The sequence below is a fragment of the Bombyx mori genome, chromosome 1 (genome assembly GCF_030269925.1).
Source record: "Bombyx mori chromosome 1, ASM3026992v2".
Classification (NCBI taxonomy): domain Eukaryota; kingdom Metazoa; phylum Arthropoda; class Insecta; order Lepidoptera; family Bombycidae; genus Bombyx; species Bombyx mori.
The window spans coordinates 7577844-7594533 of NC_085107.1; the positions used below are offsets into that span (position 1 = coordinate 7577844).

Genomic DNA, 16690 nt, shown 5'->3' on the forward strand with positions numbered 1-16690 from the left:
TGCTTTATTTTAGACCAAATTTGGTTAGCATAAAAACGTTTTAGTGAACCAACCTTAACATATAGACATATGCTGTCGCGGACTTTTTTTAGATCTTTTAAAGGGGAACAATTGTGTCATATATTATTTTAGCGAAACTTTAACCGTTTCTACAGCGCATGCAGCGGAAACTCTCAAAACCCGATTTTGAAACATTCCTTATTGGTGCTCCGCTTGTATTGGTCTTAGCGTGATTTTATATACCCTATAGCCTTCCTCAATAAATAGGCTATCTAACACTGAACATTTTTTTCAAATCGGACCAGTAGTTCCTGAGATTAGCGCGTTCAAACAAACAAACTCTTCAACTTTATAATATTAGTATACATTTATAAACTTAGCCTTCCATTTATCCCTATGCCGATTTGTCAACCTTCAGCCATACGTAAGTGGGGCACCGAAGTCTGGCAAAGAAAGAAAAAAACGCAACCGTTCATAAAATGGTAAATCCAATTACAACATCTAGAGTAAAAAAAGAACGGGAATATTGCCAACCCTACCTAGCGGATCAAGAAAAGAAGTTATACGAGCATTTCGTTAAACTATATTTCGTTGCCTTGAACTAAGTTCAGTGAACGAAAAATAAAATAAAAAAGAATAATATTATGATGAATGGTGAACTTTCTTGAAATATATTTTACCTACAATCGAAATTGTTAATTCCCGAAAGATCAAAATACAAAATAAAAATCTCAAGGTCCACTCGATACCCAATAGATATTATCGGAATGCCACCAATCCACTCTGAGATTTTTGGTTGAAGTCTCCATCTTATTGTAACACCCATGAGTGGTTCACGGCAGAATTAGGCGAAATTAGCACACACAGTATGCTTTAACACAGTATTATAAAAAATTTTTGTTTTTATACTATCGGTTAGGGCTATCTGTTCCATTTTTATTTTTTTATTTTTTTAAGGGGTTACGGAGCCCTTAGACATCTACAGCCCAAACAGCGCGTCACCCACTTTGAGATATGATTTTTAAGGACTCAGTTTTTAGAGTACAACGGCTGCCCCACTTTTTAAACCGAAACGCATTACAGTTTCACGGCAGCAATGGTCAGTGTACCTACCCGTGGAGACTCACAAGAATACCCTCTATCACTAGTAATTACGCCAATAAAATTAATTTTTATAAGTAATTTTCGATCGTATGGTAACCACGATACTTAAAGAATGAATTAAGAATGAAAATTATAATTTATTATTTGATTACTCAAATTCATACTTTTCCAATACGTTCTTTTTCACATTTCATACTAAGAATACAAAAAAAAAATACGTTTCATAAAATTAGTTAGCTTATTAACTTTTGAACCATTAAAACTAATTGATAGGTAAACAAAATTACAATATAAGTATATTATGTACTCAATAAATATAATATTATTATTGGTTGTTGTTGATTAAGTTTCAGTTGAGCCTTTACAGTAAAACTCCGCGTAGAAGGTACACAATCTCCGTCTTGCAGTGTGGGTTGACAGTGGTTTTAATGTTACAATTTTCCACCTAATTTAAGGAAGTGTGTTAATCATTACATAAGCGAAGGGCTAACCCATCTAAGATCCATAATAAAAATCGTAAAGGTAATAAGATCGTAATCGAAAAGCACATTCAAAGTTTAAGATTTGCCCATAAACTATTAGTTGTCCGTAGCTAAAATAGAAGTAACGTATCAATTCAGTGGTTTTAAGTGTCTATGAACCGTTTTTTTTTATTGCTTAGATGATGAGATGGACGAGCTCACAGCCCACCTGGTGTTAAGTGGTTACTGGAGCTGATAGACATCTACAACGTAAATGCGCCACCCACCTCGAGATATAAGTTCTAAGATCTCAGTATAGTTACAACGGCTGCCCCACCCTTCGAACCGAAACGCATTACTGCTTCACGGCGGAAATAGGCGGGGTGGTGGTACCTACCCGTGCGGACTCCCAAGAGGTCCTACCACCAGTGAAATAACCTACACTCATGATATTACCTATAATTGTATCGAGGATTATTGGAATAGTAAACATTTTATAAATAGCGGATTTAACTGAATTGCTACTATTATAATCATTTTCAGAGTCGTTAATCGATAATATTATTCGTCTTTAATAGAAAAGTTTTACTATCGCTGTTATAGCCTATGTAAGAAACTGTTTTAGAATTCATTGTTCTTTAATTTAAAGACGTATTGGTTCGCGTAAAGGGTTACATTTAATTGTATTAATTTATTTTACTTATTAAGAACTTATAACATTTATCACATTTAGAATTTTATTTTTTTAATAAGCCGTGGGTTGCTATACTTAGCTAAACGAATAAATTGAAATTATGATATAAATATTATGGATTAAAAATATTGAATAATTAGGATCTACCAATGCTCTTGTTATAATAAACAAATTTCATTAAAGACTACGCGTCTTTGTTTTCAGTTAAAATTAAAACTTGTTTTGAACAATTTTTAATTGCAAAGTTTAGTACACGCCTATTAATCGTCTTAACAATATTATTAGTAGCGAGGGAAGATGATGAAGCGTCACACATACAATGTACTTAATAAATATAGTTACATATGTGATTAATTTCTTAATGATATTGATACCTAATGTTCCTATATAAAGATAAACTGTTTTTAATAAATTCATAATGAGAAACCCTGTGCCGTATATAATTTTATCGCAATAAGACGGGCGATTAACACAGTAATCGAACAAATATACACAGATACTAATACATTCCCTCCATGGTGTTTCCCGAGCGCTATGACATATCCTTCTTCAAACAAGGCTTGTGGAGAGTACTTAACGGTAGGCAGCGGCTTGGCTCTGCCCATGGCATTACTGAAGTCCACGGGCGACGGTAACCACTCACCATCAGGCGTATGCACGTCTGCCTACACGGACAATAACAAAAAAAACCTTTCGAAATCATAGAGACGCATTACTCGTGATCACAGTGGAAACAATCAAGAATAAAACTGCAAAAATCACTTTTAAAATATCGATCTAAACTTGGACGGTGTCCAAGGCGACAAAACTGGAATATCGGTAAAATCATACGAAGCTCTAGTCTAATATATTATTACGTGTTTAGATTCAAATATCGATGAATACCTTTTACGAAGAAAACCTTCTAGGTTATGATAAATTGGTTTTCTTTTTTCTATTAATTGATTAATTGAGTGAAGTTTTGTATTACTAAGTGGAGTCTGCGATCTATTTAGTTATAAGGATGGATAGAAAAATCAGATTGTCGCATTTTAAAAAAAGTTGTCAAATCATTCCATTCACAACGCGATTATCTTGAAATGAGTAGGTTAGTACGCGCAGACTTAGAATGAGTAGGTTAGTACGTACAGAAGTAACCACTATAAATCACTATTTTATTTCGAGAAATTAAAGTATTCACGAATTCAAGTACTGAATATTAGGTGCTAAGTACTTTGTATGGATCAATAAATATCTAAATTATTCATGGAATCTTTTAGTATAATGTTTTATCAAATGTATAATATTTGCAAAATATTAAGCTCAGTTATATTTTTTAGAATCTACTCGCAAAAGAAGCCAAAATAGAAAACCGTAACACCAAATAGGAAAGCACGCTTCGGAATGCATTTGAAACAAAACATGCGGACAGTAATAAACATATTACGTCACTTCCGTTGCAACTAGACCAAAACTAGAACAGTATATTTGTTAGTTAATTAAATTTAGAACTAAATTTTGTATGCATGCTATATGCTGTGACGTTGATTGCAATCGATTAGGTATATAGTGTGAATTCGGCTTCATTGAGTTTCCACGCGCTGTAGCGATCGTTCCAATTATGAGTATGCGGATGGTAAGCCACGTCACATAGGTGCATTAAAAGCCGGGTCCTTGGCAATGCTTCTTGAATTTAATTATAACTAGTCTCGTATCTGTCAAAATCGTATGGAAGTTGGCAAGTGACCGACGAGAGTTGTGGCTAAAATTAGAATATAACATTGAAAATTTCGTTGTCACACTTTCGTATGATCATTTTTTTTAAGTTTATTTACTCTATTCGTTCAATTTTGTGTTAAGAATCCGGCTATATTATAAATATGATGCGATATTCCAAAAAGTGTGTATTGAATCGAAAAAAAAAGAACTCTCTATAATCCCGAATGAGATTTAAAAGTTTCGGTAGCTGCGTAATAATGAATTGATTAATATTTAATCGATACATCAAATTGTCATTCGTTCAATGAATCATGAATAAATGAAAGTGAATTCATATTACAATTACAAAAGTGTCTCTAACACTAATTGAATATTAATAAGAATAAAACTTTAATATTTTTGGTCATTTATAGTACAAACAGTACATAAATGAGTTTAATGTCGTCGATTAACCGATTTATTTGTTTACGAAACGAATTCCATACACATGGCATTGCCAGTTGCAGCTAAAAAGTTTTTGCCACTTTTTGAGTGTGCTACGACAGGAGGAGTGAAATCGCGTCAGCTTCCAGCGGGAAAGCCCGGCGGCAGTCGCGTCAAGATTCCGCCGCGTCGGCACGCCGCGGTCGCCGCTGCTCGCTTCTCCCGCCGCAAATCAATATTACCGTATTTACCGTGATCCCTAACGTACACACTTTATTACAAGTAAACATTTTACGATCGCTTAAAAAGTTTTATTGCTCCGCGCTTGACTTCGCTACTGCATTTTGCCGCATCCCTGTTGACTTCGAGACGGCTTATCGGCGCGATGTAAAGTCGCAATGTAAACAATCGCCGCGAAAATAAACTCCCGTAACAGCTGATACTTTGCGAGAGCGGCTGATCGTTTCGTGAATAACATTCGGTCTTTTGCACAACAATACGTTATAATAAAACGGATTCGTAGATAAAATTCTACGATTCTAGAATAAAACGAGAAATCAAGAGTCGCGTTTGATTTAATTTTAAATCGAAACTACGTTGATGAAACCCAGAGCGGTGTTTCGAAATTTTATGAGCGGCGATTTGGTGACGCATAGGTAAATGTCGGGATTGTATGGAGTTGGTAATAGATCGACTGCGTTTTGAGCGTTTAGCGGTCGGTGCTGCGAAGGCCGGGTCTTACGTCGAGGCGGCATCGTTGTTCGGGGGACATTGGTGAGGTGCGCGGGCGCGGCGTCACGCAACCGGCTCGCCATGTCTCCCGCGTCTATCCGTCAGTGTTCAGTTAAACCCTGCACGCGTTGAGGACATGCCTGCGTTATGGATTATCAATGCATCGTCGTCTACACCGTCATCAATATCGCTCCACCGCGTCTTACAGCTCAAGCCTCCGAATTCTCAAACGGCTGTGTCACCTGGTTCAAGAATAAAATTAAAAAGTGAGTTTTAAACAATCCTAACTATCTAAAAGCTTAAAATAAAATTTTCTCGGAAAAAAATATGTGAAATTTTAATCATTTCGCTAGAAAATTATTTATAAGTACAATTCAACCAAATATTTTTGATCTTAATAACTCATATGTCTACCTTATTAAATTTGCATTAATTTCAATGTTACTGGCTACATTTATAAAATCTATTGAAAAACTCGATTTCATAAAGATTTAAAATAAAATAATATTTTTACGGCATAACAACTGTAACTGAAATGAAGACACATCTTAGTTTCCGCTCTACTCAGCTCTGTAATTTCCTTTGACAAATGGCACATTCGCAATCTGTCGCCTTTACATTGCATTGCATTTTCACGAAACAAAACTTTTAATACAACTTTTTAACTCTAGAACATGTCAAATCATTACGATATTTAGTCGAAGCGTATATGGAATCTGATTCTGGCCAGTGCGTATTCAAAATAAAAATAAAACCTAACAATCCAACAGCGTTTAGTTAAATATACATATTTGTTTTCTTGTAAAAATAATTGGAGAGGTATAAAATCTGAAATGATTCAAAAAAAAAAACTTACAATTAATAAGTCTTAATTAATTTATATAATCACAAACCTTATAAGACTTTGGATGAGACTTAACAGCGCTCGAAGCCTGTTCTTAATACTGTGTACAATGAGAATAATTAGTTACACGCGGTGATCGTTAGCAGAAGGCTACCCCGACCCTCCAAACTCATTGACAAAAGAAGCACTAAGCAAACGTATAGCTCATAGTTTTATTACAAGCATTTTGTCAACAGACCACGTCATTATATTAAGATGGGTGACGTAGTAACGATCTTATAAAATGAAATCATCGTCGATCTCATTCGACGTCCACGAACGTTATTAACTTAACTAGCGACCCGCCCTCGCTTCGCTTCGGAAACATTAAAACACACATGAAACCAAGAAAAAAAAATAAAAAAAATTTAAAAAAGTAGCCTATGTTCATCAGGGACAATGTCGGCTTCTAATGGAAAAAGAATTTTTCAAATCGGTCCAGTAGTTTCGGAGCCTATTCGAAACAAACAAACAAACAAATCTTTCCTCTTTATAATATTAGTATAGATTGAATTGTATTTAACCTCAACGTAAGAGAAAGCTTTATCAAAACCTGAACATTTTTCGGGTAAGGCTGCCGGGACAAAGGGTTATTCGTTTTCATTAACAGTTTCGCTTTAATTAAATACCCTTTTACACCGTATGTAATTATAGCATAAGTTGCACGAAAGCTTTTAACTTGTGCGCCTCAGGGAATTTTGAATAAAAACAAAAGTCACACAAATCAACTGCTGTGCGTTGTATTCTAAATATGCATGAGCATATAGAATGAAATTAAAGAGTGCCTTATCACTATGTAAATTGGAATGGATCGGTATTTCTGACCACTCCATTTCTGCTGAAATTTAGATGAATTTTATATTTAATTACTAGCTGATCCGGCAGACTTCGTAGTGCCTCAATAGATAAATAAAAAACCTAAACTTTTGTATAAAATAAACTTAAAAAATCCGTCCGGCGGGGGATACATCAAAGGGAAAACAAAATTGTTATTTTTATTTAAATCCTAGCTTTTTCATATTTATCTATTATTATATTATAATTTAAACCTTCTCTGGACTTCCACAAATATTTCAAGTCCAAAATTAGCCAATTCGGCCCAGCCGTTCTCGAGTTTTAGCGAGACTAACGAACAGCAATTCATTTATATATATATAGATAAATAATCATAGTATAATTTAATTCCTTTCAGACAGATTTAGAATATGACAGGTTAAACGAATGTAAATTCTAATATAAAAGAAAAGAGAAAAAAAGGGAAAAGGAAAAAAAAAGGTGGCAAAGCTAATGCTGTTCAAAGTAGGTACATCGAACAGCTCTGATTTTCAGTCACCCCTGTTCTCCTTTGGTTTGTTGTGGTTATTATATCATAATGAAAATTAATTACGCGGCTTAATCTCGCATTTTTCAAATTATCATTATATTATTTCTGACGTTTCAAAAGTTTTATAGTTTTTAGGGCCAGCGACGGCTTCACGAAATCTAAAATTGTTTAATTAATTGAAAAATTAATGTTTAATTAGTTAAAAAAATGTTTTAATTTTAAGGGTAGAACAACGGTTGTTCTATCTCACGGAAAGAGACATTTTGTGTGACGCGACTTGATCCGTTAGACTACAAGTTTTTCTGTACATTTAAAAAATATAATTTATTATTTCAACTAAAATTAATGAGTCTGTAAAATCGATAAATGTCTTTAACAGTTTTTTATTGCTTACACGGGTTAGCGATCTCATGTTCTTATTTGATGGATACCGAAGCCTTCAAAATTACATTCAGAATGCTACGACTTTTCTTGAGACATGAGGTATAACTCTCAATCATCGGTAGGTCTCACTTTTCAACAACGTATTGAAAGCTCACACGCGTACCGTAGCACGCGTACAATACAATACATACTTACAATACGTTCTAATACAAAGTAAATATTGTATATTAGGTATTGTAATTCTTATAAAACTTAAAGTATGTATAGTTACGAACGTCAAAAACCAGTTTGTCCAGTAATTTATCCATCCAATAGGTATATTTAATGACAATGAACGTTTCAAGGGCTCTCGTCTTTTTATAAACCCGAGCTCGTGGTCTATATTAACTACTCGTTCGATAAACGCGTAAAACAACGTTATTTCGAACAATATTGAATTTACCGATAACTGTTAGTACACACGTGGGTAGCGAAGCACTAATAATTGAACGCAGCGAGCTACTACGAGTATATTTGACATTTTTTTGTCATAATTAAGCGGTTTTGTGTATTAAAATAAATCGTCGGTTTTTAAATTAATAATGAGTACATAATTGAGTTCTTTTAGTTTCGAGAAATTTTAATACTATTGTTTATATGTACATTCTGATTTGCCTCTGGAAACAGTTAGACTAAACGATGTCTATTATCCAGCAAATGGTAGACCATTTCGGATAATGTACAGTATTCTACGTCAGTGATTTCTTTTATAGTTTTTTTTCTGTTTATGTCTTAAAAGCCATAGTGTTTATATTCACTAAATGTAACCAAATAAACACCTCTTTCTCTGTATACAATGTACTACAAGTTTATATTGTTTTCACAAAAAGTACACATCGCGTGATTTTGATTTGATAACTCGCGAAACAGCTATGCCTAGAACATTAATCATGTCGCACTGTAATATTTGTATACCAAAAAATAATAAAATATCCAAAGATCAATAAACCATTTGCAAATTATACGGATGAACCAACTACGTGAAATTGCTCATATAACAATTTTTTTTTTTAAATAATGTATTTTTCAAAAGCTAATAAGTTTATTTTTATATTCACAGAGCTCTTGCAGTGTATCTTCATTCTCTGAAATTAAATCCAAGCAACGGAATCGTGCACGGTAACTTAGCGTGTCTCTATTACAAACAAGGCTTCATAGACCTAGCCATCGATACATACAAGCGCGCTATAGAACTACAGCCTGACTTTCCGGACGCGTACTGCAATCTAGCTAATGCACTCAAAGAGAAGGGCCTTGTGACCGAAGCAGAGGAGTGCTATTTCAAAGCACTAAGTCTATGTCCCACACATGTAGATACACTCAATAATCTTGGCAACGTCAAAAGGGAACAAGGGAAAATTGATGAAGCTACAAATTTATACATGAAAGCCTTGGAGGTGTTCCCTAATTTTGCGGCAACTCATAGCAATTTGGCATCCCTTTTACAGCAACAAGGTATGTTCTTAAGAATCTAATTTGAGTTTAACTCAGAAGGCAGCCCGTGTTATACATAGTTTCATATTGATTAAATGAATCAAATATTTTTATCATCATACTCGATTGTAGAAACACGAATGAAATATAAGGTAAATTATGTAATTTATATTAGTAAAAATTGGCTACTGAGCTCATAGCCTACCTGATTTTAATCGGTTATTATAGCTCGCTGACAATATGGATGCCACTTTGAGATCTAAAGGTGAAGTGTCACTTTGCATTAATACAACGGTGAATTGAGTTTTAAAGCTCATTCATATTAATGCTTTGTAGTAGAAGACAGGTTAAAAGGTAGCCACGCATACAAGCTTGAAACATGCTCTAATTGCTAAATATAAGTAATATAAATTATTTCTTATGTTTTTTTCTGTTTATTCCTTATTATTTATAATTTTTATGGATACATTAATAATATATTTGCTTTACAGGTAAACTACATCAAGCTCTATTTCACTATAAACAGGCTATCGGTATACAACCTAAGTTCGCAGATGCTTACAGTAATATGGGTAACACTCTTAGAGAGCTGCAAGACATGACGGGAGCACTTGCATGTTTCAAAAAAGCTATTGAAATAAATCCTACATTTTCTGATGCACATTGTAATTTAGCCAGCATTTACAAAGATACTGGCAACATCAAAGAAGCTATTGAGTCATACAAAAACGCTCTGTATTTTAAACCTGATTTTCCCGATGCTTATTGCAATTTAGCGCACTGTTTACAAATTGTTTGCAACTGGGATGACTACTACGAACGAATGCATAATATTATAGAAATAGTCAATAAACAATTAAAAATGGATAAACTTTCTTCTGTGCATCCACACCATTCCATCTTATATCCACTTACGAATGAAGCCAGGCGAGAAATTGCCACTCGACATGCAAATTTGTATATAGACAAACTTCATTTTTTGCAAAATACTGTCACGTTTCAACACCCCAAAGTTATGGAAGGTCGATTACGAATTGGTTACGTAAGCAGTGATTTCGGTAATCATCCAACCTCACATTTAATGCAGTCCATTCCGGGTAGCCATGATCGTTCCAAAGTGGAAGTTTTTTGTTATGCACTCAACGCTGATGATGGTACAACATTCCGTAGAAAAATAGTTGAAGAATCTGAAAATTTTATCGATTTATCTTGTATCCCTTGCAATATGGAAGCGGCTACAAGAATCCACAGAGATGGTATCCATATCTTAATTAACATGAACGGTTATACAAAGGGAGCTAGAAACGAAATTTTTGCTTTAAAACCAGCGCCTATTCAGGTTATGTGGTTGGGATATCCGGGGACAAGTGGAGCGGGCTACATAGATTATATGATAACTGATGAAGTTTCCGCACCTTTGTCGTTATCAGAAGATTTTAGTGAAAAATTTGCATATATGCCGCATACTTATTTTGTTGGTGATCACAAAAAAATGTTTCCTCACTTAAAAACGAAGTACAAGGTACTGATTGATAATAATTCGATAGCTCATGAAAATGTAGCACTGATTAATTCGTCTGAATTTATTAATATTGATGAAGTTTTTAATGTAAGATGTGATAAGACAATTGTATCCTTCGAAAATCTCGAAGAAATTGAATTTATTATAAGAAAAGTAAACATTCCGAATTATGTACTCGATACGACAATTAATCCTAAGCAAGAAAAGGTAACTTTTGAAAATTTGCTTATAGTTTTTAGAGGTACCGTAAATCGTAATTTATCCATTATATGTATTACAGGTCTTAGTCAACGGTACTGTCATTGATAATGGTATATCAATAAATTATTCCAGTAAGAGAGTTGCATCCGGTGAAGTTTCTTTTGAAAATATTGTTTTTACGTCCAGAAAGCAGTACGGCTTACCTGAAGATGCAGTTGTTTTTTGCAATTTCAATCAGCTATACAAAATTGATCCAAGAATAATGGAATCTTGGGTAACTATTCTGAAACTGGTCCCTAATAGCGTACTGTGGTTGTTAAGTTTTCCTGCTGCTGGAGAACCTAATATTCAGAAATATGGGCTAAATTTAGGTAAAGACTCCCAAACAGAATGTAAAAATAACTAGCAAATGGACATTCTTACATAACTATTTCACATTTAGGTTTAACACCAGGACGTATTATTTTCTCTAAAATTGCTTGTAAAGAAGAACACGTAAGACGTGGACAGTTAGCAGACATCTGCTTAGATACACCACTTTGCAACGGCCACACAACGACGATGGACATCCTCTGGACTGGCACTCCAGTGGTTACTCTGCCCGGAGATACGCTCGCTTCAAGGTATTCGTAAAATGTTTAACATAAACTCAGATAAACATAAGCAGTTCACTTCACAAAATAAAATGATAAATCAAAATTTGTTTAGTGCGGTGCGTAACGTAAGCCTCAAGTTTATTATTGTTTACGTTTCATAATTTCAGAGTTGCTGCATCCCAGCTAACAGCACTTCATTGTACGGAGCTCATTGCTAAAAATAGAAAGCATTACGAAGATATAGCCATCAAATTAGGAACTGATTCTGCATAGTAAGCGTTTTTTTGTGGATAACTGAAATTGAAATTAGTAGTAACAAAAACATCGTTTTAACTACTTACTATTTTCAAGACATACTGCTATTTAAGTGGCGGTTAAGCTATAGACTTTCTTACTATAAACCTTGATAGAGCTTGAGATCGATATTTTAATTCTATACAAAATAACCTCCTCTTGTGACATCTTGTGAGTCCTCACGGGTAGGTACCACCACCACAAGCAGTAATGCGTTTCGGTTTGAAGGGTGAGACAGTTGTAACTATACTTGAGACCTTAGAACTTATATCTCAAAGTGGGTGGCGCATTTACGTTGTAGATGTCTATGGGCTCCAGTAACCACTTAACATCAGGTGGGCTGTGAGTTCGTCCAAACATCAAAGCAAAACAAAAAAAAAATTGCAATCATATTTTTGTAAAAATCTAGCTTTTATTTATATGATTTTGTCAATGCATAGTGTTTAACATGGTGTATTTCGAATTACTTTAAAGTACAAAATATTTAATAGACTCCGGGTATTCAGTTCGTGAAACTAAATTTAAAACTTTGTCTTTCACAGCCGGCGATATATTCGTGCGAAAGTTTCGAAAGCTCGTTTAGAAAGCACGTTGTTTGACTGCGAGCATTATGCAAGAGGCTTGGAGAGCCTTTACTCTAAAATGTGGGAACTATATCAAAGAGGAGACAAGCCTGATCACATCGCTGTTTCTTCGAAGTGATTTATAATTTTAATTAGTTGTTAGATACATTTAATTCGGTCATTAAAAAAATAATAAACATTATTTTTATTTAAAAATAATTTTAGAATTTTCTCATTCATTTTCGAAGAATTGGGGTGTTTTTATTTCAAAAGTCTTGATATTAGGTTGGGTTCCTTGATTGATAACTATTTATCGAAAATTAAACATAATTAAGCAATCCGTGTGACATCGCATTATTCTGCAGTTCAAAAATAGAATAGAATACAAAATACAATATAAAACTATTACAACATTATTTGTATGCGGTAATGAAACCGTCACTGTAAATTTGGATTCTTGACGCGAAAATATAAATGGTATTGGATACACTTTCATTAAATGCTACGTCCGTTTTCGCTGCGGCTTTTGCCAGTAGCAGCTAGCGTTGTAATCTAGGTTCATATTAATAGATGTTTCAATTATTTAATCTCACGCAACCCGACTGGATAGTGCTTACTTGTGGTCTATCCGTGCATGCAAATAAGTTGAATATATACATAAATTGTGTTATTGTTATTCCTGATAATAAAATGACGTTCAAAAAAGGATTTTTAATTTTTTGTTCATCTTAAATAATTAGTAAACTAAATATATTCGACATTGTGTTTTAATTTTTGACCTATGATTTTAATTATGGTTTTAATTTAATGAATGTACGCAATTGTGAAATGTTAGTTATTATTGCGAGTGTACTTCATGTTAATAAATACTGTTAGTAGAGAATACGAAATGAGTTTTTGGACAGATTTACGAGGCGTGTGCTGCACCGCCATGTGTTGAATGTACTATTTAGGTTTTTGTATTTGTCGAGGTTGTTTTAATTAATCTACAGCCTGGGAACATTGATAGTTTTGCTATCAGCACTGCTAGAGCTATTTGCTATCTGGTAGATGGGGAAGGGGTCGACCGAAAAAGACACGGATTGAGTGTGTGAATGACGTTAAGCGAGAGAGAGGAGTGAGTATTGAGACGACGGCTGATAGAAGAGAATGGAAGAGAAAAATTAGCTATGCATATCCCACTTAGTGGGATAAGGTAGAGAAAAAGAAAACTGGTGTGAATTTAATTTTTCTCCACAATATTTTCTAATCGCTACGCTTCCTTATTCTTCCACAAAGGAGGTTAAGTAGTATTTCTTTAGTTATAGTAAATTTTTGGGCTTAGATTCAATTAAAACTACAAGACCCTAACTTTAATTGAAAATATGGTTGGGACTCATCTAAATAACACCTGGAATGCTCCTATCGCAAAGACAAACAACCAAGTCAAACAAACAACTACGCCTCAAGATACTGTTAGATCGTTTTGTGTGAAATAAAACGAAACTCTAGAAATATTTTTTATTGAAAAATAGACTGTGGTAGTTATTAGCTCACTATTTGAAAGTTAACCAATAGCATCGGAAATAACATAATAATAATTTTAAAAAAAACAGGATATTAATCCTTAAAAGCAGCTATAGTACATCCAAGTATTTCTGAATTCTACGGGTGACGATAACCATTCACCGTCTGTTGTGCTACCGAAAACAATAGAAATACACTATCTCTTTTGAATTCCTACATTAGAATTGAAACACATCGATCGAACTGTGGAAATAGTTACTGAATCGATCGAGTCCTATCTTGCACCACACGCTCAACATTGAATACCGCAAACGGGTCACTGTCAAAACGGACGTCGATGCGTCTTTATCTACACGCTAACAGCGCTTTGGATCGAATCGTTTTGCTATTCTACGACTAGAAATCGTAGCTTCGTGATTCAATTATATACGTTTCAAAATGATTTTTAATACTATACTTTTTACTTACGTATAATGGATTCAAGGTTTACTTTCGCATGATAATTAACATTTAAAATCAATTTGCGACTAAAGTGTAACCACAATAACAGTAACTTCTCTTGCCCATTTGTTTAGATAAAGAGAAACAATGCAAAATATACAAGTCTTCCTGGCATTCCTTTCTGTTGCACTGAAAAAAATCACAATTTGATAACCAATAGCAATATCAACAATGATGACATTAAAATGTTTAAAATACACACCTTGAGACCCTTTTTCCATGGATGTTTTCAATGGATAAGCAAAAGCATGGGATAGGAAATCGTGCAAAATAGATATAAATACTGCATTCAGCCTTCCAAAAAAAAAAACATGGAGGAGAGCAGCCCCCAAGAAAGAAGAGAAGAAGAAGAAAGAAGAAAAGAAGAGAAAAGAAGACGGAAGAGGAGAAGATGAAGAAAAAGAAAAGTTCTACCTACCACTACCTCAAGTCTGCATTAGACCCGCCTGCAGCGCATCACCCCTGCCTCCTTTAGGCAAGGAAATTCAGTCCGGGCAGAGGGGTTTCCCCGAGGCCCGCTCCGTGCCCCGCAAGTGGATACGACGACCATATTGGTCCATATTGGTAGTTGGTGCACTGACCTTACACGGTGTAGCTTTTTGAAGTTCCCCAATTATCACAACCGCAATAAAAATGTTATAAAAGCAACGAAATCACTATTTTATATTTATGATCGACACGTCGTACGCGATATTTACCAGATGTACGGCACAACATGTGGCAACTGTACAATAATTAAAGCGACCTTTGATGTTGAATCCAGCCGATCGTTGATGTGCTGAACAAGATTGATTTCCGAACGTAATTGGACCAGTTGCTGAAACTGTTAGGCTTTAGCTATAGATCGTGCGGTTTGTTTGTTCGTTAAGGAATAAAATATCTTAATATCATTTAAGTATAAAAAAATGTGGCGTAAAAAATATATATATGTCGGAGCACGTCAGGGATGGCTGAGCGGTAGGTTCCGTCATCACTCTTATTTGGTTGAACACAGTTTATAAAAAGTCAATAAAACCTTTTGAATAATAATTATGGAAACTCAACACACACAACTTTCACATTGACAGGATAAACCGACAGTTTCGTTGCACATACCGACAGACCGACTGACTGAGACGGACGGAATGACTGTCTGACACGGAATGCCACGACTCTGTCCACGTACCGCCATTTTATACTGTGGCGTTACGTAGTCTACCCTTCATTTTGTGATATTTATCAAAACAACATCTCATCATTTAAAATAATAATCAAAACCACCGTCTTTTACTAAAAGTCGTTATCCACGACAACTAAAAGTCGTTATCCACGACACGGCCATTCTGACATGTCACACGTCCCTGTGTGACGCCCCTGCAAGAAAAACTACCTTTTGCAATATCAAACAGGTTTTGTCTCGGCCAATCCTGATACATTCACGATTGAGGATTGGGATTCCTTTCATTACAAACCATAACGTTAGCTCTCAACAAGATCTTTAACAGACCATGTTAACCTGTGTGAGTAGATAACTTAATTACCCAATTATTAGTGATACACTATACAACTGAAAAATTTCATTAATGCTCAATAAGCATTAGAAACCCGAGTTATTACAAAACAACTCAATCTGAGCAGTATTTCATCAGTATTCTGTATCAACCACAAACTATCGTTACAATTACTTCCATCTAGTGAGAGTAACTCATGCCACCTATATCGAGTGACGATAAACCAATTCAAGTGCCACCTCCATCAAGTAGCTCTTGACTACTTATTGCCTCCATCCGGCAAATAAGTGGGACCTCCATCCGGTACCCAACTTCAACACAAAACACTAATGCCTCCATCCGGCACGCAAGTGGAACTTCCATCCAGTACCCACTTCAACCATAAAACACATCACAATGCCTCCATCCGGCAATAAAACGAACACATCACCTAAATCGAGCGATGTGTTCAATTACCAGTCATAAATGACACCGAATACTGTTCTTTACTAATCACACAAAATAGGACAACAAAATCCTTACTTTAATCAGTCAGTTGTATCGTGGTCATTTGATCCTACATCTTCTACATCACTAGTTTCAACAAAATCGTATAGAACGCTCCTGGCCTGGCTGCCGGCGCAGCTAGTGACATTGCCACCCACATTATCATTAAAACAAATGATAAAACCAATACACATCATTTCACAATATAGAGTCAAAGTCATTACTAGACCAACACAACAATAGTCTCCATTGAGACCCAGGTCTCCGCTGTACCAATCGATGGAGATGCTCTCACCTCACTGATCAGTCTCGTCAGTAGCACTACTTAGAGGCAGCCTTATGTAATCATAGGTTC

General features: G+C 34.9%; 1 protein-coding gene across 1 annotated transcript; it reads left to right on the forward strand.

Moving 5' to 3' along the window:
- The first annotated feature begins 4538 nt into the window (after positions 1 to 4538).
- Positions 4539 to 13110, forward strand: LOC101740832 (UDP-N-acetylglucosamine--peptide N-acetylglucosaminyltransferase 110 kDa subunit). The gene is made up of 7 exons (XM_012693631.4): positions 4539 to 5378; positions 8803 to 9197; positions 9668 to 10905; positions 10979 to 11270; positions 11342 to 11522; positions 11663 to 11767; positions 12332 to 13110. The coding sequence occupies exons 1-7, from the start codon at positions 5260 to 5262 to the stop codon at positions 12489 to 12491; spliced, it is 2490 nt and encodes an 829-aa protein (XP_012549085.2). The 5' UTR covers positions 4539 to 5259; the 3' UTR covers positions 12492 to 13110.
- The last annotated feature ends 3580 nt before the right edge of the window (positions 13111 to 16690 follow it).

Bases quoted from the DNA above. Each gene is read 5' to 3' on its own strand.
- LOC101740832 (XM_012693631.4), top strand. From the start codon at position 5,260: ATGGATTATCAATGCATCGTCGTCTACACCGTCATCAATATCGCTCCA. The intron at 11,271-11,341 runs GTAAAGACTCCC...TTTCACATTTAG, and splicing joins GAAATATGGGCTAAATTTAG to GTTTAACACCAGGACGTATT. The intron at 11,523-11,662 runs GTATTCGTAAAA...TCATAATTTCAG, and splicing joins GGAGATACGCTCGCTTCAAG to AGTTGCTGCATCCCAGCTAA.